Here is a 23,781-nt window from a genome sequence, read left to right as displayed (position 1 = left end):
GAGCTTTTTAAAATCCCCCCCTTCTCAACTCGGTCTTTCAACAGCCTCTGTGTTTTGAGCTTTTTAAAATCCCCCCCTTCTCAACTCGGTCTTTCAACAGCCTCTGTGTTTTGAGCTTTTTAAAATCCCCCTTCTCAACTCGGTCTTTCAACAGCCTCTGTTTTGAGCTTTTTGAAACCCCCCCCTTCTCAACTCGGTCTTTCAACAGCCTCTGTGTGGCAGGGTAGCCTAGTGGTTAGAGCGTTGGACTAGTAACCGGAAGGTTGCAAGTTCAAACCCCCGAGCTGACAAGGTACAAGTCTGTCGTTCTGCCCCTGAACAGGCAGTTAACCCACTGTTCCTAGGGCCGTCATTGAAAATAAGAATTTGATCTTAACTGACTTGCCTGGTTAAATAAAGGTAAAATAAAAAATTAAAAAATAATGATCTCTTTTTACTGCTTCTTGTTTGCTTTGATTTATTAATTTCAAGTTAATGTTTTAGTTTCAAAGTGTGTTGCGGTTTTAAAATGCACTTTTAAATGAAGTTTGATTTTTTTTATTTTTTTTGAAGCCGATTGGCTGCTCGGTGGCCATCAGTACATACAGCATGTTGGGACACACCACCAAGAGGTCTTGGGAGGCAGAGAGAGTGATGGAATGGATGAGGTCCCAGGAGTGGGGTCTCATCATCCTGGACGAGGTGCACACCATCCCTGGTGAGTCTATAGGGGGTCAGGGGTCATGGTTAAATTAGGAGGGGTTAATGTTAGTCCACACCATCCCAGGTGAGTCTATACGGGGTCAGGGGTCATGGTTAAGTTAGGAGGGGTTAATGTTAGTCCTCACCATCACTGGTGAGTATACGGGATCAGGGGTCATGGTTAAGTTAGGAGGGGTTAATGTTAGTCCTCACCATCCCTGGTGAGTATACGGGGTCAGGGGTCATGGTTAAGTTAGGAGGGGTTAATGTTAGTCCTCACCATCCCTGGTGAGTATACGGGGTCAGGGGTCATGGTTAAGTTAGGAGGGGTTACGTCTAGTCCACACCATCCCTGGTGAGTCTATACAGGGTCAGGGGTCATGGTTAAGTTAGGAGGGGTTAATGTTAGTCCACACCATCCCAGGTGAGTCTATACGGGGTCAGGGGTCATGGTTAAGTCAGGTACGCGTAACGACGGAGACAGGTGCGCGTAACGACGGAGACAGGTGCGCGTAACGACGGAGACAGGTGCGCGTAACGACGGAGACAGGTGCGCGTAACGACGGAGACAGGTGAGGGGGAGTAGTATACCTGACAGGGGTCGTATTAATGTGGAGCCCAAACCGTTCGGACGCTACAGACAGAAGTTTTCAGATCGGCTGAACCGGCTTCAGACGAGTTCCCAAGACTCTTGTGTTCGAGTCTCGTCTTTCCACAGGGGGGGGGTCATAATAGTTTGTAGACCAAACCGTTCGGCCGCTACAGTCGATTTAATGAGAAGACGGGATTTTCAGTTTAACTGACCGAACACCAGAAAATCTGTTTCTCACTTCTGTGATGTTTCCAAAACATTTATCTAATAATGTCTGCGTTGTCTCGCCCTGTAGCTAAGATGTTCCGTCGGGTTCTGACCATTGTCCAGGCCCACTGTAAGCTGGGTCTGACCGCTACGCTGGTCCGAGAGGACGACAAGATCGTCGATCTCAACTTCCTGATTGGGCCCAAGCTGTTCGAGGCTAACTGGATGGAGCTTCAGAACAACGGATACATCGCTAAGGTCCAGTGTGCCGAGGTTAGTCTGTCATCCTGTACCAGTCTGTGTGGGGATAAACCTGGGTTAGTCTGTCATCCTGTACCAGTCTGTGTGGGGGTAAACCTGGGTTAGTCTGTCATCTTGTACCAGTCTGTGTGGGGATAAACCTGGGTTAGTCTGTCATCCTGTACCAGTCTGTGTGGGGGTAAACCTGGGTTAGTCTGTCATCCTGTACCAGTCTGTGTGGGGGTAAACCTGGGTTAGTCTGTCATCCATACCTGTACCAGTCTGTGTGGGGATAAACCTGGGTTAGTCTGTCATCCATACCTGTACCAGTCTGTGTGGGGATAAACCTGGGTTAGTCTGTCATCCATACCTGTACCAGTCTGTGTGGGGATAAACCTGGGTTAGTCTGTCATCCATACCTCTTCCAGTCTGTGTGGGTATAAACCTGGGTTAGTCTGTCATCCATACCTCTTCCAGTCTGTGTGGGTATAAACCTGGGTTAGTCTGTCATCCATACCTCTTCCAGTCTGTGTGGGATAAACCTGGGTTAGTCTGTCATCCTGTACCAGTCTGTGTGGGATAAACCTGGGTTAGTCTGTCATCCTGTACCAGTCTGTGTGGGATAAACCTGGGTTAGTCTGTCATCCTGTACCAGTCTGTGTGGGATAAACCTGGGTTAGTCTGTCATCCATACCTGTACCAGTCTGTGTGGGGATAAACCTGGGTTAGTCTGTCATCCTGTACCAGTCTGTGTGGGGATAAACCTGGGTTAGTCTGTCATCCTGTACCAGTCTGTGTGGGGATAAACCTGGGTTAGTCTGTCATCCATACCTGTACCAGTCTGTGTGGGGATAAACCTGGGTTAGTCTGTCATCCTGTACCAGTCTGTGTGGGGATAAACCTGGGTTAGTCTGTCATCCTGTACCAGTCTGTGTGGGGATAAACCTGGGTTAGTCTGTCATCCATACCTGTACCAGTCTGTGTGGGGATAAACCTGGGTTAGTCTGTCATCCTGTACCAGTCTGTGTGGGGGTAAACCTGGGTTAGTCTGTCATCCTGTACCAGTCTGTGTGGGGGTAAACCTGGGTTAGTCTGTCATCCTGTACCAGTCTGTGTGGGGATAAACCTGGGTTAGTCTGTCATCCTGTACCAGTCTGTGTGGGGATAAACCTGGGTTAGTCTGTCATCCTGTACCAGTCTGTGTGGGGGTAAACCTGGGTTAGTCTGTCATCCTGTACCAGTCTGTGTGGGGATAAACCTGGGTTAGTCTGTCATCCTGTACCAGTCTGTGTGGGGGTAAACCTGGGTTAGTCTGTCATCCTGTACCAGTCTGTGGGGATAAACCTGGGTTAGTCTGTCATCCATACCTGTACCAGTCTGTGTGGGGATAAACCTGGGTTAGTCTGTCATCCTGTACCAGTCTGTGTGGGGGTAAACCTGGGTTAGTCTGTCATCCTGTACCAGTCTGTGTGGGGATAAACCTGGGTTAGTCTGTCATCCTGTACCAGTCTGTGTGGGGGTAAACCTGGGTTAGTCTGTCATCCATACCTGTACCAGTCTGTGTGGGGATAAACCTGGGTTAGTCTGTCATCCTGTACCAGTCTGTGTGGGGATAAACCTGGGTTAGTCTGTCATCCTGTACCAGTCTGTGTGGGGATAAACCTGGGTTAGTCTGTCATCCTGTACCAGTCTGTGTGGGGATAAACCTGGGTTAGTCTGTCATCCTGTACCAGTCTGTGTGGGGGTAAACCTGGGTTAGTCTGTCATCCTGTACCAGTCTGTGTGGAGATAAACCTGGGTTAGTCTGTCATCCTGTACCAGTCTGTGTGGGGGTAAACCTGGGTTAGTCTGTCATCCTGTACCAGTCTGTGTGGGGATAAACCTGGGTTAGTCTGTCATCCTGTACCAGTCTGTGTGGGGATAAACCTGGGTTAGTCTGTCATCCTGTACCAGTCTGTGTGGGGATAAACCTGGGTTAGTCTGTCATCCTGTACCAGTCTGTGTGGGGATAAACCTGGGTTAGTCTGTCATCCTGTACCAGTCTGTGTGGGGATAAACCTGGTGATGGGCAGGACACAATATCCCTGGCTAATGGAATAAGATGCCTCACCAGGTGTAGTCTGGGAAAACATCAGACCCAGCTGCAGTGACCTGGGTCGGACTCTCTTGGTATCTTCAACAGGGTGGAAAACGGACCACTAATCACCAGGCAGACATGAAGCTGAATCTCCTGTTTCTGTTGTGAGACAGCTTGATGTACAGGACACCCCCTGGACAGGACACTAGTCTGTCTCCTGTTTCTGTAGAGACAGCTTGATGTACAGGACACCCCCTGGACAGGACACTAGTCTGTCTCCTGTTTCTGTAGAGACAGCTTGATGTACAGGACACCCCCTGGACAGGACACTAGTCTGTCTCCTGTTTCTGTAGAGACAGCTTGATGTACAGGACACCCCCTGGACAGGACACTAGTCTGTCTCCTGTTTCTGTAGTGAGACAGCTTGATGTACAGGACACCCCCTGGACAGGACACTAGTCTGTCTCCTGTTTCTGTAGTGAGACAGCTTGATGTACAGGACACCCCCTGGACAGGACACTAGTCTGTCTCCTGTTTCTGTTGTGAGACAGCTTGATGTACAGGACACCCCCTGGACAGGACACTAGTCTGTCTCCTGTTTCTGTAGAGACAGCTTGATGTACAGGACACCCCCTGGACAGGACACTAGTCTGTCTCCTGTTTCTGTAGTGAGACAGCTTGATGTACAGGACACCCCCTGGACAGGACACTAGTCTATATCCTGTAGTGAGACAGCTTGATGTACAGGACACCCCCTGGACAGGACACTAGTCTATATCCTGTAGTGAGACAGCTTGATGTACAGGACACCCCCTGGACAGGACACTAGTCTATATCCTGTAGTGAGACAGCTTGATGTACAGGACACCCCCTGGACAGGACACTAGTCTATCTCTTATTTACCCCCAATCTATTTCATTAATGCTGATTGTCAAGCAGAGATGCACTGGGTCCCAGTTTCCCAGTCTTTGGTATGACTCTGTCATCCTGTACCAGTCCAGGGGTCAAACTCCCAATCTTCCAATCTCAGGGTGGATACTCTAACCACAAGTCCAGTGAGTTGGTCAGATCTCCATCTTGCCAGCTACTATTTTGTGTCTGGGGGGGTTTGGACAACAAGTGGAAAAGGCAGGGCTGTAGTTCAGGGCTGTAGTTGAGGGCTGTAGTTCAGGGAGGGGGTTTGGGAAACAAGTGGAAAAGGCAGGGCTGTAGTTCAGGGCTGTAGTTCAGGGAGGGGTTTGGGAAACAAGTGGAAAAGGCAGGGCTGTAGTTCAGGGGGGTTGGGCAACAAGTGGAAAAGGCAGGGCTGTAGTTCAGGACACTGTAGTTCAGGGGGGACACCCCTGGACAGGGCAACAAGTGGAAAAGGCAGGGCTGTAGTTCAGGGGGACAGCTTGGGCAACAAGTGGAAAAGGCAGGGCTGTAGTTCAGGGGGGACACTAGTCTGTTGGGCAACAAGTGGAAAAGGCAGGGCTGTAGTTCAGGGGGGACAGGATGTTGGGCAACAAGTGGAAAAGGCAGGGCTGTAGTTCAGGGGGGTTGGGCAACAAGTGGAAAAGGCAGGGCTGTAGTTCAGGGCTGTAGTTCAGGGCTGTAGTTCGGGGGGATTGGCACCAAGTGGAAAAGGCAGGGCTGTAGTTCAGGGCTGTAGTTCAGGGGGGGGTTGGGCAACAAGTGGAAAAGGCAGGGCTGTAGTTCAGGGCTGTAGTTCAGGGAGGGGGTTTGGGCAAGACAAGTGGAAAAGGCAGGGCTGTAGTTCAGGTCTGTAGTTCAGGGCTGTAGTTCAGGGGGGGATTTGGGCAACAAGTGGAAAAGGCAGGGCTGTAGTTCAGGGGGGGGTTTGGGCAACAAGTGGAAAAGGCAGGGCTGTAGTTCAGGGCTGTAGTTCAGGGGGGACACCCCCTGGACAGGACACCCTGGACAGGACACCCCTGGACAACAAGTGGAAAAGGCAGGGCTGTAGTTCAGGGCTGTAGTTCAGGGCTGTAGCTCAGGGCTGTAGTTCAGGGGGGTTGGGCAACAAGTGAAAAAGGCAGGGCTGTAGTTCAGGGGGGGGGGGTTGGGCAACAAGTGGAAAAGGCAGGGCTGTAGTTCAGGGTTGTAGTTCAGGTCTGTAGTTCAGGGCTGTAGTTCAGGGGGTTTGGGCAACAAGTGGAAAAGGCAGGGCTGTAGTTCGGGGGGGGGTTTGGGCAACAAGTGGAAAAGGCAGGGCTGTAGTTCAGGGGGGTTTGGGCAACTAGTGGAAAAGGCAGGGCTGTAGTTCAGGGCTGTAGTTCAGGGCTGTAGTTCACGGGGGGTTGGACAACAAGTGGATAAGGCAGGGCTGTAGTTCAGGGCTGTAGTTCAGGGCTGTAGTTCGGGGGGGGGTTTGGGCAACAAGTGGAAAAGGCAGGGCTGTAGTTCAGGGCTGTAGTTCAGGGCTGTAGCTCAGGGCTGTAGTTCAGGGGGGTTGGGCAACAAGTGAAAAAGGCAGGGCTGTAGTTCAGGGGGGGGTTGGGCAACAAGTGGAAAAGGCAGGGCTGTAGTTCAGGGTTGTAGTTCAGGTCTGTAGTTCAGGGCTGTAGTTCAGGGGGGTTTGGGCAACAAGTGGAAAAGGCAGGGCTGTAGTTCGGGGTTTGGGCAACAAGTGGAAAAGGCAGGGCTGTAGTTCAGGGGGGTTTGGGCAACTAGTGGAAAAGGCAGGGCTGTAGTTCAGGGCTGTAGTTCAGGGCTGTAGTTCACGGGGGGTTGGACAACAAGTGGATAAGGCAGGGCTGTAGTTCAGGGCTGTAGTTCAGGGCTGTAGTTTCGGGGGGTTTGGGCAACAAGTGGAAAAGGCAGGGCTGTAGTTCAGGGCTGTAGTTCAGGGGGGGGGGGTTTGGGCAACAAGTGGAAAAGGCAGGGCTGTAGTTCAGGGCTGTAGTTCAGGGAGGGAGTTTGGGCAACAAGTGGAAAAGGCAGGGCTGTAGTTCGGGGGGTTTGGGCAACAAGTGGAAAAGGCAGGGCTGTAGTTCAGGGGGGGGGGTTTGGGCAACTAGTGGAAAAGGCAGGGCTGTAGTTCAGGGCTGTAGTTCAGGGCTGTAGTTCAGGGCTGTAGTTCACGGGGGGGGGTTGGACAACAAGTGGATAAGGCAGGGCTGTAGTTCAGGGCTGTAGTTCAGGGCTGTAGTTCGGGGGGTTTGGGCAACAAGTGGAAAAGGCAGGGCTGTAGTTCAGGGCTGTAGTTCAGGGGGGGGGGGGATTTGGGCAACAAGTGGAAAAGGCAGGGCTGTAGTTCAGGGCTGTAGTTCAGGGAGGGAGTTTGGGCAACAAGTGGAAAAGGCAGGGCTGTAGTTCAGGGCTGTAGTTCAGGGCTGTAGTTCAGGGGGGGGTTTGGGCAACAAGTGGAAAAGGAAAAGGCAGGGCTGTAGTTCAGGGCTGTAGTTCAGGGAGGGTTTGGGCAACAAGTGGAAAAGGCAGGGCTGTAGTTCAGGGCTGTAGTTCAGGGCTGTAGTTCAGGGAGGGGGTTTGGGCAACAAGTGGAAAAGGCAGGGCTGTAGTTCACGGCTGTAGTTCAGGGGGGGGGGGGGGTTGGGCAACAAGTAGTAAAGGCAGGGCTGTAGTTCAGGGAAGGGGTTTGGGCAACAAGTGGAAAAGGCAGGGCTGTAGTTCACGGCTGTAGTTCAGGGGGGTTGGGCAACAAGTGGAAAAGGCAGGGCTGTAGTTCAGGGGGGGGGGGGGGTTGGGCAACAAGTGGAAAAGGCAGGGCTGTAGTTCAGGGCTGTAGTTCAGGGGGGGGTGGGGGGTTTGGGCAACAAGTGGAAAAGGCAGGGCTGTAGTTCAGGGCTGTAGTTCAGGGAGGGGGTTTTGTAGTGAGACAGCTTTGATGTACAGGACACCCCCTGGACAGGACACTAGTCTATCTCCTGTTTCTGTAGTGGGACAGCTTTGATGTACAGGACACCCCCTGGACAGGACACTAGTCTATCTCCTGTTTCTGTAGTGAGACAGCTTGATGTACAGGACACCCTCCCTGAACTACAGCCCTGAACTACAGCCCTGAACTACAGCCCTGCCTTTTCCACTTGTTGCCCAAACCCAGACAGAGCTATGTAGTATATTAGAAGGGTATTTGGGGACAGAGCTATATAGTATATTAGAAGGGTATATCAGGGCAGCGCTGTTGACCACATTAGAAGGGTATATCAGGGCAGCGCTGTTGAACACGTTTTGGGTCAGCCCCAACGTGATCTAGGAAGTGTTTGGTGTTTCTGTCTTAAACCTTGTTAGTTCATCAAAATGAGCGAGAGGGCTGAAGTAATCAGGATTACTGTACGTGAGCTTGAGAATAATCCAGACTTTATTTTTCGGAGAAGTCTGAAGCTAATTCTTTGAACTGGTGTGAACTGCTGTACCATAAAGCCCACGCTAAGTGGTAATCACCTGCCTGCCAACGGCTGCTGTTCGGGGGGGGGGGGGGGCTGCCCTCTTTAGATCTCTATTGGTCCTCAAGGGGTTTAACTGACCTGAAGAGGTTCTGGTCTCAGTGGGTTTCACTGACCTGAAGAGGTTCTGGTCTCAGGGGGTTTCACTGACCTGAAGAGGTTCTGGTCTCAGGGGGTTTCACTGACCTGAAGAGGTTCTGGTCTCAGGGGGTTTCACTGACCTGAAGAGGTTCTGGTCTCAGGGGGTTTAACCGACCTGAAGAGGTTCTGGTCTCAGGGGGTTTAACCGACCTGAAGAGGTTCTGGTCTCAGGGGGTTTAACTGACAGGAAGAGGTTCTGGTCTCAGGGGGTTTAACTCCCCTGAAGAGGTTCTGGTCTCAGGGGGTTTAACTGACAGGAAGAGGTTCTGGTCTCAGGGGGTTTCACTGACCTGAAGAGGTTCTGGTCTCAGGGGGTTTAACTCCCCTGAAGAGGTTCTGGTCTCAGTGGGTTTAACCGACAGGAAGAGGTTCTGGTCTCAGGGGGTTTCACTGACCTGAAGAGGTTCTGGTCTCAGGGAGTTTAACTGACCTGAAGAGGTTCTGGTCTCAGGGGGTTTAACTGACAGGAAGAGGTTCTGGTCTCATGGGGTTTCACTGACCTGAAGAGGTTCTGGTCTCAGGGGGTTTAACCGACCTGAAGAGGTTCTGGTCTCAGGGAGTTTAACTGACCTGAAGAGGTTCTGGTCTCAGGGGGTTTAACCGACCTGAAGAGGTTCTGGTCTCAGGGGGTTTAACTCCCCTGAAGAGGTTCTGGTCTCAGGGGGTTTAACTGACAGGAAGAGGTTCTGGTCTCAGGGGGTTTCACTGACCTGAAGAGGTTCTGGTCTCAGGGGGTTTAACTCCCCTGAAGAGGTTCTGGTCTCAGGGAGTTTAACTGACCTGAAGAGGTTCTGGTCTCAGGGGGTTTCACTGACCTGAAGAGGTTCTGGTCTCAGTGGGTTTAACCGACAGGAAGAGGTTCTGGTCTCAGGGGGTTTCACTGACCTGAAGAGGTTCTGGTCTCAGGGGGTTTAACTCCCCTGAAGAGGTTCTGGTCTCAGTGGGTTTAACCGACAGGAAGAGGTTCTGGTCTCAGGGGGTTTAACTGACAGGAAGAGGTTCTGGTCTCAGTGGGTTTAACCGACAGGAAGAGGTTCTGGTCTCAGGGGGTTTAACTCCCCTGAAGAGGTTCTGGTCTCAGTGGGTTTAACTGACAGGAAGAGGTTCTGGTCTCAGGGGGTTTAACTGACAGGAAGAGGTTCTGGTCTCAGGGGGTTTCACTGACAGGAAGAGGTTCTGGTCTCAGGGGGTTTCACTGACCTGAAGAGGTTCTGGTCTCAGGGGGTTTAACTCCCCTGAAGAGGTTCTGGTCTCAGGGAGTTTAACTGACCTGAAGAGGTTCTTGTCTCAGTTGGTTTAACCGACAGGAAGAGGTTCTGGTCTCAGGGGGTTTCACTGACCTGAAGAGGTTCTGGTCTCAGTGGGTTTAACCGACAGGAAGAGGTTCTGCTGTATGTTTGTTTTGTGGGACACAGGACGCGTAGAATCATCGGCATAAAAGAGAAAGGTCACAGGAAACCCGTCCTGCTTTTCACGTCATTGATGCCCAGCAGGGGTTCTTGACCCCAGCAAGATTAGCTACAGCGTGTGGAGTAGATAATGGGAATCCTAATGAACTAATTAACTAGGCCTGATCTCGATCCCAAAACCCTTACGTCATCCCATCCAGCCTGGTTTCACCTGATCTGACTTCACAGCTTTTTAATTCGTTTTCAAACCACCGTTTACAATTCAACATTTCGTAGAGTAGAGTAGGAAGTAGACTTCAAGACGTTAGTAACATGAGGCTCTATGTGGACGGTGTCCTGGAGAAACAGGTAGAGGGTAGACTTCCACTTGTTGCCCAAACCCAGACAGAGCTATGTAGTATATTAGAAGGGTATTTGGGGACAGAGCTATATAGTATATTAGAAGGGTATATCAGGACAGAGCTATATAGTATATTAGAAGGGTATTGGGGGACAGAGCTATATAGTATATTAGAAGGGTATTGGGGGACAGAGCTATATAGTATATTAGAAGGGTATATCAGGACAGAGCTATGTAGTACATTAGAAGGGTATATCAGGACAGAGCTATATAGTATATTAGAAGGGTATTGGGGGACAGAGCTATATAGTATATTAGAAGGGTATTGGGGGACAGAGCTATGTAGTATATTAGAAGGGTATTTGGGGACAGAGCTATATAGTATATTAGAAGGGTATTTGGGGACAGAGCTATGTAGTATATTAGAAGGGTATTTGGGGACAGAGCTATATAGTATATTAGAAGGGTATATCAGGGCAGCGCTGTTGACCACATTAGAAGGGTATATCAGGGCAGCGCTGTTGACCACATTAGAAGGGTATTTGGGGACAGAGCTATATAGTATATTAGAAGGGTATTTGGGGACAGAGCTGTTGAACACGTTTTGGGTCAGCCCCAACGTGATCTAGGAAGTGTTTGGTGTGGTCCTCAAGGGGGGGGGCTGTCCTCTTTAGATCTCTATTGGTCCTTAAGGGGGGCTGTCCTCTTTAGATCTCTATTGGTCCTTAAGGGGGGCTGTCCTCTTTAGATCTCTATTGGTCCTCAAGGGGGGGGGGCTGTCCTCTTTAGATCTCTATTGGTCCTCAAGGGGGGGCTGTCCTCTTTAGATCTCTATTGGTCCTCAAGGGGGGCTGTCCTCTTTAGATCTCTATTGGTCATCAAGGGGGGGGCTGTCCTCTTTAGATCTCTATTGGTCCTCAAGGGGGGGGCTGTCCTCTTTAGATCTCTATTGGTCCTTAAGGGGGGCTGTCCTCTTTAGATCTCTATTGGTCCTTAAGGGGGGGGCTGTCCTCTTTAGATCTCTATTGGTCCTCAAGGGGGGGGCTGTCCTCTTTAGATCTCTATTGGTCCTCAAGGGGGGGGGGCTGTCCTCTTTAGATCTCTATTGGTCATCAAGGGGGGCTGTCCTCTTTAGATCTCTATTGGTCCTCAAGGGGGGGCTGTCCTCTTTAGATCTCTATTGGTCCTCAAGGGGGGGGGGGGATGTCCTCTTTAGATCTCTATTGGTCATCAAGGGGGGCTGTCCTCTTTAGATCTCTATTGGTCCTCAAGGTGCATACATAAAAAATCTTTATTTGTTCCAGGTTCGTCTCATTGAGGTTTAAAACCATATTTCCTAAGAGACACCAGGCCAGGAAATCAACACACATTTCCAGTCGCCATGACAATATCAAACACAAACAGTTGAAATCCCACATTTACACATTGAACAATAATTATTTGGGGGACTTGTGGTGTCAAAACATTGATAGCCTGAATTCAAAGTTGATTTAAAAAATTAAATAATAATTCACAAATCCCTATAACGTTTTTTATTTTTATTTTTTAAAAGATTTTTGCAAAAACTGTAATATTTTGTTTCACCAAGTCGTTGCTCAACCACTCCAGAAATGTCTTGTTAACAAACTATAGTTTTGGTAGTTCTGTTAACTATAGTAAACTTGTATCAAAGCTGTCTTGTTAACTATAGTAAACTGTTGTTAACTATACTAAAACTATAGTTTTGGCAAGTCGGTTAGGACATCTACTTTGTGCATGACACAGGTAATTTTTCCAACAATTGTTGACAGACAGATTATTTAACTTATAATTCACTTTATCACAATTCCAGTGGGTCAGAAGTTTACATACACTAAGTTGACTGTGCCTTTAAACAGCTTGGAAAATTATTATTATTTGAGTCAATTGGAGGTGTACCTGTGGATGTATTTCAAGGCCTACCTTCAAAGTCAGTGTCCTCTTCGCTTGACATCGTGAGGAAAATCAAAAGAAAGAAATCAGCCAAGTCCTCAGGGGAAAAAAGAGAATAAACTCTACTTACAAATACATATAGAAATGTTTAGTTTGACGTCAGAATGTCCTTCGTCCTTCGTCTAGGTGTGGTGTCCGATGTCTCCGGAGTTTTACCGGGAATACGTGGCCATCAAGACGAAGAGACGTATTCTCCTCTACACCATGAACCCCAACAAGTTCAGAGCCTGTCAGTTCCTCATCAAGTTCCACGAGAGACGCAACGACAAGATCATGGTGTTCGCCGACAACGTCTTCGCTCTGAAGGAGTACGCCATCCGCCTCAACAAGTAGGCAGAGAGAGACACACACACACACACACACACACACACACACACACACACACACACACACACACACACACACACACACACACACACACACACACACACACACACACACACACACACACACACACACACACACACACACACACAGCTATCCACATCAACAGGTAGGTAGAGAGAGAGACACACACACACACACACACACACACACACACACACACACACACACACACACACACACACACACACACACACACACACACACACACACACACACACACACACACACACACACACACACACACACACACAGCTATCCGCCTCAACAAGTAGGTAGAGAGAGAGACACACACACACACACACACACACACACACACACACACACACACACACACACACACACACACACACACACACACACACACACAGCTATCCACATCAACAGGTAGGTAGAGAGAGAGACACACACACACACACACACACACACTATCCACATCAACAGGTAGGTAGACAGACACACACACACACACACACACACACACACACACACACACACACACACACACACACAGCTATCCGCCTCAACAAGTAGGGAGAGAGAGACACACACACACACACACACACACACACACACACACACACACACACACACACACACACACACACACACACACACACACACACACACACACACACACACACACACACACACACACACACACACACACACACACACACACAGCTATCCGCCTCAACAAGTAGGTAGAGAGAGACACACACACACATACAGCCATCTGCATCAACAGGTAGGTAGAAAGAGAGACACACACGCACACATACACACACAGCCATCTGCCTCAACAGGTAGGTAGAAAGAGATCAACGACGTCATCCCCACAGTGACTGGACCTGCAGTGCATTCTGGACTTTTCAGACCCCTTCCCCTTTTCCACATTTTGTTCCTTGAAAAATTCTCATCAATTTACACACAATACCCCGTAATGACATCACAATACCCCATAATGACATCACAATACCCCATAATGACATCACACTACCCCGTAATGACATCACAATACCCCATAATGACATCACAATACCCCATAATAACATCACAATACCCCGTAATGACATCACACTACCCCGTAATGACATCACAATACCCCATAATGACATCACAATACCCCATAATGACATCACAATACCCCATAATGACATCACAATACCCCGTAATGACATCACACTACCCCGTAATGACATCACAATACCCCGTAATGACCTCACAATACCCCGTAATGACCTCACAATACCCCAAAATGACATCACAATACCCCATAATGACGAAGCAAACACAGGTTTTTAGACAGAAATATCTTATATACATAAGTATTCAGACCCTTTGCTATGAGACTCGAAATTGAGCTCAGGTGCATCCTGTTCCCATTGATCATCCTTGAGATGTTTCAACAACTTGATTGGAGTCCACCTGTGGTAAATTCATTTGATTGGACATGATTTGGAAAGGCACACACCTGTCTATATACGGTACCACAGTTGACAGAACAAAAGGCACCTAAAGGAATCAGACCATGAGAAACAAGATTCTCTGGTCTGATGAAACCAAAATTGAACTCTTTGGCCTGAATGGCAAGCGTCATGTCTGGAGGAAACCTGGCACCGTCCCTACGGTGAAGCATGGTGGTGGCAGCGTCATGCTGTGGGGATGTTTTTCAGCAGCAGGGACTGGGAGACTAGTCAGGATCGAGGGAAAGATGAACAGAGTAAAGTACAGAGAGATCCTTGATGAAAACCTGCTCCAGAGCGCTCAGGACCTCAGACTGGGGAGAAGGTTCACCTTCCAACAGGACAACGACCCTAAGCACACAGCAAAAACAATGCAGGAGAGGCTTCGGGACAACTCTCTGAATGTCCTTGAGTGGTCCAGCCAGAGCCCGGACTTGAACCCGATCAAACATCTCTGGAGAGACCTGAGAATAGCAGTGCAGCGACGCTCCCCATCCAACCTGACAGAGCTTGAGAGGATCTGGAGAGAAGAATGGGAGAAACTCCCCAAATACAGGTGTGCTAAGCTTGTAGCATAATATATATAATATAATATATATGCCGTTTAGCAGACGCTTTTAGCATCAAACCCAAGAAGACTCGAGGCTGTAATCGCTGGCAGAGGTGCTTCAACAAAGAACTGAGTAAAGGGTCTGAATACTTATGTACATTTAACATTTACATTTAAGTCATTTAGCAGACGCTCTTATCCAGAGCGACTTACAAATTGGTGCATTCACCTTATGACATCCAGTGGGACAGTCACTTAACAATAGTGCATCTAAAACTTAGGGGGGGTGGGGTGAGAGGGATTACTTAACCTATCCTAGGTATTCCTTAAAGAGGTGGGGTTTCAGGTGTCTCCGGAAGGTGGTGATTGACTCCGCTGTCCTGGCGTCGTGAGGGAGTTTGTTCCACCATTGGGGGGCCAGGGCAGCGAACAGTTTTGACTGGGCTGAGCGGGAGCTGTACTTCCTCAGTGGTAGGGAGGCGAGCAGGCCAGAGGTGGATGAACGCAGTGCCCTTGTTTGGGTGTAGGGCCTGATCAGAGCCTGGAGGTACTGAGGTGCCGTTCCCCTCACAGCTCCGTAGGCAAGCACCATGGTCTTGTAGCGGATGCGAGCTTCAACTGGAAGCCAGTGGAGAGAACGGAGGAGCGGGGTGACGTGAGAGAACTTGGGAAGGTTGAACACCAGACGGGCTGCGGCGTTCTGGATGAGTTGAAGGGTTTAATGGCACAGGCAGGGAGCCCAGCCAACAGCGAGTTGCAGTAATCCAGACGGGAGATGACAAGTGCCTGGATTAGGACCTGCGCCGCTTCCTGTGTGAGGCAGGGTCGTACTCTGCGGATGTTGTAGAGCATGAACCTACAGGAACGGGCCACCGCCTTGATGTTAGTTGAGAACGACAGGGTGTTGTCCAGGATCACGCCAAGGTTCTTGGCGCTCTGGGAGGAGGACACAATGGAGTTGTCGACCGTGATGGCGAGATCATGGAGCGGGCAGTCCTTCCCCGGGAGGAAGAGCAGCTCCGTCTTGCCGAGGTTCAGCTTGAGGTGGTGATCCGTCATCCACACTGATATGTCTGCCAGACATGCAGAGATGCGGTTCGCCACCTGGTCATCAGAAGGGGGAAGGAGAAGATTAATTGTGTGTCGTCTGCATAGCAATGATAAGAGAGACCATGTGAGGTTATGACAGAGCCAAGTGACTTGGTGTATAGCGAGAATAGGAGAGGGCCAAGAACAGAGCCCTGGGGGACACCAGTGGTGAGAGCGCGTGGTGAGGAGACAGATTCTCGCCACGCCACCTGGTAGGAGCGACCTGTCAGGTAGGACGCAATCCAAGCGTGGGCCGCGCCGGAGATGCCCAACTCGGAGAGGGTGGAGAGGAGGATCTGATGGTTCACAGTATCGAAGGCAGCCGATAGATCTAGAAGGATGAGAGCAGAGGAGAGAGAGTTAGCTTTAGCAGTGCGGAGCGCCTCCGTGATACAGAGGAGAGCAGTCTCAGTTGAATGACTAGTCTTGAAACCTGACTGATTTGGATCAAGAAGGTCATTCAGAGAGAGATAGCGGGAGAGCTGGCCAAGGACGGCACGTTCAAGAGTTTTGGAGAGAAAAGAAAGAAGGGATACTGGTCTGTAATTGTTGACATCGGAGGGATCGAGTGTAGGTTTTTTCAGAAGGGGTGCAACTCTCGCTCTCTTGAAGACGGAAGGGACGTAGCCAACGGTCAGGGATGAGTTGATGAGCGAGGTGAGGTAAGGGAGAAGGTCTCCGGAAATGGTCTGGAGAAGAGAGGAGGGGATAGGGTCAAGCGGGCAGGTTGTTGGGCGGCCGGCCGTCACAAGACGCGAGATTTCATCTGGAGAGAGAGGGGAGAAAGAGGTCAGAGCACAGGGTAGGGCAGTGTGAGCAGAACCAGCGGTGTCGTTTGACTTAGCAAACGAGGATCGGATGTCGTCGACCTTCTTTTCAAAATGGTTGACGAAGTCATCTGCAGAGAGGGAGGAGGGGGGAGGGGCGGAGGATTCAGGAGGGAGGAGAAGGTGGCAAAGAGCTTCCTAGGGTTAGAGGCAGATGCTTGGAATTTAGCGTGGTAGAAAGTGGCTTTAGCAGCAGAGACAGAGGAGGAAAATGTAGAGAGGAGGGAGTGAAAGGATGCCAGGTCCGCAGGGAGGCGAGTTTTCCTCCATTTCCGCTCGGCTGCCCGGAGCCCTGTTCTGTGAGCTCGCAATGAGTCATCGAGCCACGGAGCGGGAGGGGAGGACCGAGCCGGCCTGGAGGATAGGGGACATAGAGAGTCAAGGGATGCAGAGAGGGAGGAGAGGAGGGTTGAGGAGGCAGAATCAGGAGATAGGTGGGAGAAGGTTTGAGCGGAGGGAAGAGATGATAGGATGGAAGAGGAGAGAGTAGCGGGGGAGAGAGAGCGAAGGTTGGGACGGCGCGATACCATCCGAGTAGGGGCAGTGTGGGAGGTGTTGGATGAGAGCGAGAGGGAAAAGGATACAAGGCAGTGGTCGGAGACTTGGAGGGAGTTGCAGTGAGGTTAGTGGAAGAACAGCATCTAGTAAAGATGAGGTCGAGCGTATTGCCTGCCTTGTGAGTAGGGGGAAGGTGAGAGGGTGAGGTCAAAAGAGGAGAGGAGTGGAAAGAAGGAGGCAGAGAGGAAAGAGTCAAAGGTAGACGTGGGGAGGTTAAAGTCGCCCAGAACTGTGAGAGGTGAGCCGTCCTCAGGAAAGGAGCTTATCAAGGCATCAAGCTCATTGATGAACTCTCCGAGGGAACCTGGAGGGCGATAAATGATAAGGATGTTAAGCTTGAAAGGGCTAGTAACTGTGACAGCATGGAATTCAAAGGAGGCGATAGACAGATGGGTAAGGGGAGAAAGAGAGAATGACCACTTGGGAGAGATGAGGATCCCGGTGCCACCACCCCACTGACCAGACGCTCTCGGGGTGTGCGAGAACACGTGGGCGGACGAAGAGAGAGCAGTAGGAGTAGCAGTGTTGTCTGTGGTGATCCATGTTTCCGTCAGTGCCAAGAAGTCGAGGGACTGGAGGGAGGCATAGGCTGAGATGAACTCTGCCTTGTTGACCGCAGATTGGCAGTTCCAGAGGCTACCGGAGACCTGGAACTCCACGTGGGTCGTGCGCTGGGACCACCAGAGTAGGGTGGCGCGGCCACGCGGTGAGGAGCGTTTGTATGGTCTGTGCAGAGAGGAGAGAACAGGGATAAACAGACACATAGTTGACAGGCTACAGAAGAGGCTACGCTAATGCAAAGGAGATTGGAATGACAAGTGGACTACACGTCTCGAATGTTCAGAAAGTTAAGCTTACGTAGCAAGAATCTTATTGACTAAAATGACTAAAATGATACAGTACTGCTGAAGTAGGCCAGCTGGCAGTGGGTGCGTTGTTGACACTACACTAATCAAGTCGTTCCGTTGAGTGTAATAGTTTCTGCAGTGTTGCTATTCGGGGGCTAGCAGGCTAGCTAGCAGTGTTGTTTACGTTACGTTGCGTTAAAAGAACGACAATAGATGGCTAGCGAACCTAGAAAATCGCTCTAGACTACACAATTATCTTTGATACAAAGACGGCTATGTAGCTAGCTAAGTAGCTAGCTACGATCAAACAAATCAAACCGTTGTACTGTAATGAAATGAAGTGAAAATGTGATACAACCTGTGAATGCGACCGGGTAGTTGAGTTCTATACAGAAGACGTTGGCTAGCGTTGGCTAGCTGTTGGCTAGCTAGCAGAGTCACCTACGTTAAGGACGACAAATAGCTGGCTAGCTAACCTCGGTAAATTAAGATAATCACTCTAAGACTACACACTCTAAACCTAAACAACACAATTATCTTGGATACGATGATACGATGATACGAAGACAGCAAAGACAGCTATGTAGGTAGCTAACACTAAACTAATCAAGTCGTTGAGTGTAATAGTTTCTCAGTGCAGCTAATCAGTGGACGTTAGCTAGCTGGCTAGTGAAGACTACGTTAGGACGGCGAAATACGATAATTACGCAATTATCTTTATTACAAAGACGGCTATGTAGCTAGCTGAGAAGAAATTGCTAAGATAAGAGACGTTAGATATGTAAATGTGATATCAGTTTTTTGGGGTTGAGGGAAGAATTTTAATGTTACGTTATTACCTCGTACCTCAGCACATTGGTACTGGTACTTCCTGTATATAGCCATGTTATTACCACGTACCTCAGCACATTGACTCAGTACTGGTACTTCCTGTATATAGCCATGTTATTACCTCGTACCTCAGCACATTGACTCAGTACTGGTACTTCCTGTATATAGCCATGTTATTACCTCGTACCTCAGCACATTGACTCAGTACTGGTACTTCCTGTATATAGCCATGTTATTACCTCGTACCTCAGCACATTGACTCAGTACTGGTACTTCCTGTATATAGCCATGTTATTACCTCGTACCTCAGCACATTGACTCAGTACTGGTACTTCCTGTATATAGCCATGTTATTACCTCGTACCTCAGCACATTGACTCAGTACTGGTACTTCCTGTATACAGCCATGTTATTACCTCGTACCTCAGCACATTGACTCAGTACTGGTACTTCCTGTATATAGCCATGTTATTACCTCGTACCTCAGCACATTGACTCAGTACTGGTACTTCCTGTATATAGCCATGTTATTACCTCGTACCTCAGCACATTGACTCAGTACTGGTACTTCCTGTATATAGCCATGTTATTACCTCGTACCTCAGCACATTGACTCAGTACTGGTACTTCCTGTATATAGCCATGTTATTACCTCGTACCCCCCCATATCTAACGTCTCTCTCCTCTCAGGCCCTGTATCTATCTATCGTCTCTCTCCTCTCAGGCCCTGTATCTATCTATCGTCTCTCTCCTCTCAGGCCCTGTATCTATCTATCGTCTCTCTCCTCTCAGGCCCCTATATCTATCTATCGTCTCTCTCCTCTCAGGCCCTGTATCTAACGTCTCTCTCCTCTCAGGCCCTGTATCTAATGTCTCTCTCCTCTCAGGCCCTGTATCTATCTAATGTCTCTCTCCTCTCAGGCCCTGTATCTATCTATCGTCTCTCTCCTCTCAGGCCCTGTATCTAACGTCTCTCTCCTCTCAGGCCCTGTATCTAATGTCTCTCTCCTCTCAGGCCCTGTATCTATCTAATGTCTCTCTCCTCTCAGGCCCTGTATCTATCTATCGTCTCTCTCCTCTCAGGCCCTGTATCTATCTAATGTCTCTCTCCTCTCAGGCCCTGTATCTATCTAACGTCTCTCTCCTCTCAGGCCCTGTATCTATCTAACGTCTCTCTCCTCTCAGGCCCTGTATCTAACGTCTCTCTCCTCTCAGGCCCTGTATCTAACGTCTCTCTCCTCTCAGGCCCTGTATCTAACGTCTCTCTCCTCTCAGGCCCTGTATCTAATGTCTCTCTCCTCTCAGGCCCTGTATCTATCTAACGTCTCTCTCCTCTCAGGCCCTGTATCTAACTAACGTCTCTCTCCTCTCAGGCCCTGTATCTATCTAACGTCTCTCCTCTCAGGCCCTGTATCTATCTAACGTCTCTCTCCTCTCAGGCCCTGTATCTATCTAACGTCTCTCTCCTCTCAGGCCCTACATCTATCGTCTCTCTCCTCTCAGGCCCTGTATCTAACTAACGTCTCTCTCCTCTCAGGCCCTGTATCTAACTAACTTCTCTCTCCTCTCAGGCCCTACATCTAACTAACTTCTCTCTCCTCTCAGGCCCTACATCTATGGCCCCACCTCTCAGGGAGAGAGGATGCAGATCCTACAGAACTTTAAACACAACCCCAAGATCAACACCATCTTCATCTCCAAGGTAACCAACTCCTCCCCCCATCACGTGTCTCCAAGAGGCACCGTCATGTGAGAGGGAGAGAGGGAGAGGCACCGTCATGTGAGAGGGAGAGGCACCGTCATGTGAGAGGGAGAGGCACCGTCACATGAGAGGGAGAGGCACCGTCACGTGAGAGGGAGAGGCACCGTCACGTGAGAGGGAGAGGCACCGTCACGTGAGAGGGAGAGGGGAGAGGCACCGTCATGTGAGAGGGAGAGGGGAGAGGCACCGTCACGTGAGAGGGAGAGGCACCGTCACGTGAGAGGGAGAGGCACCGTCATGTGAGAGGGAGAGGCACCGTCATGTGAGAGGGAGAGGGAGAGGCACCGTCATGTGAGAGGGGGCAGAGAGGGGAGAGGCACCGTCATGTGAGAGGGAGAGGCACCGTCATGTGAGAGGGAGAGGCACCGTCATGTGAGAGGGAGAGGCACCGTCATGTGAGAGGACCGAGTGAGGGGAGAGGCACCGTCATGTGAGAGGGAGAGAGGGAGAGGCACCGTCACGTGAGAGGGAGAGGCACACCGTCATGTGAGAGGGAGAGAGGAGAGGCACCGTCATGTGAGAGGGAGAGGCACCGTCATGTGAGAGGGAGAGGCACCGTCATGTGAGAGGGAGAGGCACCGTCATGTGAGAGGGAGAGGCACCGTCATGTGAGAGGGAGAGGCACCGTCATGTGAGAGGGAGAGGCACCGTCACGTGAGAGGGAGAGGCACCGTCACGTGAGAGGGAGAGGCACCGTCATGTGAGAGGGAGAGGCACCGTCATGTGAGAGGGAGAGGCACCGTCATGTGAGAGGGAGAGGCACCGTCACGTGAGAGGGAGAGGCACCGTCATGTGAGAGGGAGAGGCACCGTCATGTGAGAGGGACCGAGTGAGAGGAGAGGCACCGTCACGTGAGAGGGAGAGGCACCGTCACGTGAGAGGGAGAGGCACCGTCACGTGAGAGGGAGAGGCACCGTCACGTGAGAGGGAGAGGCACCGTCACGTGAGAGGGAGAGGCACCGTCACCACCGTCATGTGAGAGGGAGAGGCATGTGAGAGGGAGAGGCACCGTCGTCATGTGAGAGGGAGAGGCACCGTCATGTGAGAGGGAGAGGAGAGGAGAGGCACCGTCACGTGAGAGGGAGAGGCACCGTCACGTGAGAGGGAGAGCACCGTCACGTGAGAGGGAGAGGCACCGTCACGTGAGAGGGAGAGGCACCGTCACGTGAGAGGGAGAGGCACCGTCACGTGAGAGGGAGAGGCACCGTCACGTGAGAGGGAGAGGCACCGTCATGTGAGAGGGAGAGAGGGAGAGGCACCGTCATGTGAGAGGGAGAGAGGGAGAGGCACCGTCATGTGAGAGGGAGAGGCACCGTCATGTGAGAGGGAGAGGGAGAGGCACCGTCATGTGAGAGGGAGAGGCACCGTCATGTGAGAGGGAGAGAGAGAGAGGCACCGTCATGTGAGAGGGAGAGGCACCGTCATGTGAGAGGGAGAGGCACCGTCATGTGAGAGGGAGAGGCACCGTCATGTGAGAGGGAGAGAGGGAGAGGCACCGTCACGTGAGAGGGAGAGGCACCGTCATGTGAGAGGGAGAGGCACCGTCACGTGAGAGGGAGAGGCACCGTCATGCGAGAGGGAGAGGCACCGTCATGTGAGAGGGAGAGGCACCGTCATGCGAGAGGGAGAGAGGGAGAGGCACCGTCATGTGAGAGGGAGAGGCACCGTCATGTGAGAGGGAGAGGCACCGTCATGAGAGAGGGAGAGGCACCGTCATGTGAGAGGGAGAGAGGGAGAGGCACCGTCATGTGAGAGGGAGAGGCACCGTCATGTGAGAGGGAGAGAGGGAGAGGCACCGTCATGTGAGAGGGAGAGGCACCGTCATGTGAGAGGGAGAGAGAGAGAGGCACCGTCATGTGAGAGGGAGAGGCACCGTCATGTGAGAGGGAGAGGCACCGTCATGTGAGAGGGAGAGGCACCGTCATGTGAGAGGGAGAGGCACCGTCATGTGAGAGGGAGAGGCACCGTCATGTGAGAGGGAGAGAGGGAGAGGCACCGTCACGTGAGAGGGAGAGAGGGAGAGGCACCGTCATGTGAGAGAGAGAGGCACCGTCATGTGAGAGGGAGAGGCACCGTCATGTGAGAGGGAGAGGCACCGTCATGTGAGAGGGAGAGGCACCGTCATGTGAGAGGGAGAGGCACCGTCATGTGAGAGGGAGAGGCACCGTCATGTGAGAGGGAGAGGCACCGTCATGTGAGAGGGAGAGGCACCGTCATGTGAGAGGGAGAGGCACCGTCATGTGAGAGGGAGAGAGGGAGAGGCACCGTCATGTGAGAGGGAGAGGCACCGTCATGTGAGAGGGAGAGGCACCGTCACGTGAGAGGGAGAGGCACCGTCACGTGAGAGGGAGAGGCACCGTCACGTGAGAGGGAGAGGCACCGTCACGTGAGAGGGAGAGGCACCGTCACGTGAGAGGGAGAGGCACCGTCACGTGAGAGGGAGAGGCACCGTCACGTGAGAGGGAGAGGCACCGTCATGTGAGAGGGAGAGGCACCGTCACGTGAGAGGGAGAGAGGGAGAGGCACCGTCACGTGAGAGGGAGAGAGGGAGAGGCACCGTCATGTGAGAGGGAGAGGCACCGTCATGTGAGAGGGAGAAGCACCGTCATGTGAGAGGGAGAGGCACCGTCATGTGAGAGGGAGAGAGGGAGAGGCACCGTCATGTGAGAGGGAGAGGCACCGTCATGTGAGAGGGAGAGGCACCGTCATGTGAGAGGGAGAGAGGGAGAGGCACCGTCACGTGAGAGGGAGAGAGGGAGAGGCACCGTCACGTGAGAGGGAGAGGCACCGTCACGTGAGAGGGAGAGAGGGAGAGGCACCGTCATGTCCAGCTAACCACCAACATAAACACAGTGTCGTCCCAGGTTGTTGGGTCAGAACCCAGGGTGTTGGGTCGGAACCCACGGTGTTGGGTCAGAACCCAGGGTGTTGGGTCGGAACCCAGGGTGTTGGTTCGGAACCCAGGGTGATGGGTCGGAACCCAGGGTGTTGGGTCAGAACCCAGGTTGTTGGGTCGGAACCCAGGGTGTTGGGTCGGAACCCAGGGTGTTGGGTCGGAACCCAGGGTGTTGGGTCGGAACCCAGGGTGTTGGGTCAGAACCCAGGGTGTTGGGTCGGAACCCAGGGTGTTGGGTCGGAACCCAGGGTGTTGGGTCAGAACCCAGGGTGTTGGGTCAGAACCACATCAATGCTCCTTGGTATAGATTCTACACAGTGTCTTCCCAGGGTGTTGGGTCAGAACCACATCAATGCTCCTTGGTATAGATTCTACACAGTGTCTTCCCAGGGTGTTGGGTCAGAACCACATCAATGCTCCTTGGTATAGATTCTACACAGTATCTTTCCAGGGTGTTGGGTCAGAACCACATCAATGCTCCTTGGTATAGATTCTACACAGTATCTTTC

At 51.2% G+C, this 23,781-nt stretch overlaps 1 protein-coding gene across 1 annotated transcript in view; it reads left to right on the top strand.

Annotated features, from left to right (window-relative positions):
- LOC124018718 (general transcription and DNA repair factor IIH helicase subunit XPB-like) overlaps positions 1-23,781 on the top strand; it is a 51,459-nt gene that overhangs the window by 13,905 nt on the left and 13,773 nt on the right. The window contains exons 8-11 of the mRNA XM_046334069.1: positions 553-697; positions 1,569-1,753; positions 12,188-12,390; positions 20,220-20,316. Of these exons, the coding sequence (XP_046190025.1) occupies positions 553-697; positions 1,569-1,753; positions 12,188-12,390; positions 20,220-20,316 (630 nt within the window). The remainder of the gene's footprint in view (positions 1-552; positions 698-1,568; positions 1,754-12,187; positions 12,391-20,219; positions 20,317-23,781) is intronic.

Source organism: Oncorhynchus gorbuscha, unplaced genomic scaffold (assembly GCF_021184085.1).
Source record: "Oncorhynchus gorbuscha isolate QuinsamMale2020 ecotype Even-year unplaced genomic scaffold, OgorEven_v1.0 Un_scaffold_572, whole genome shotgun sequence".
Lineage (NCBI taxonomy): Eukaryota > Metazoa > Chordata > Actinopteri > Salmoniformes > Salmonidae > Oncorhynchus > Oncorhynchus gorbuscha.
Note: the sequence above shows the minus strand (reverse complement) of the source record. Positions and strands in the feature narration are given on the sequence as shown.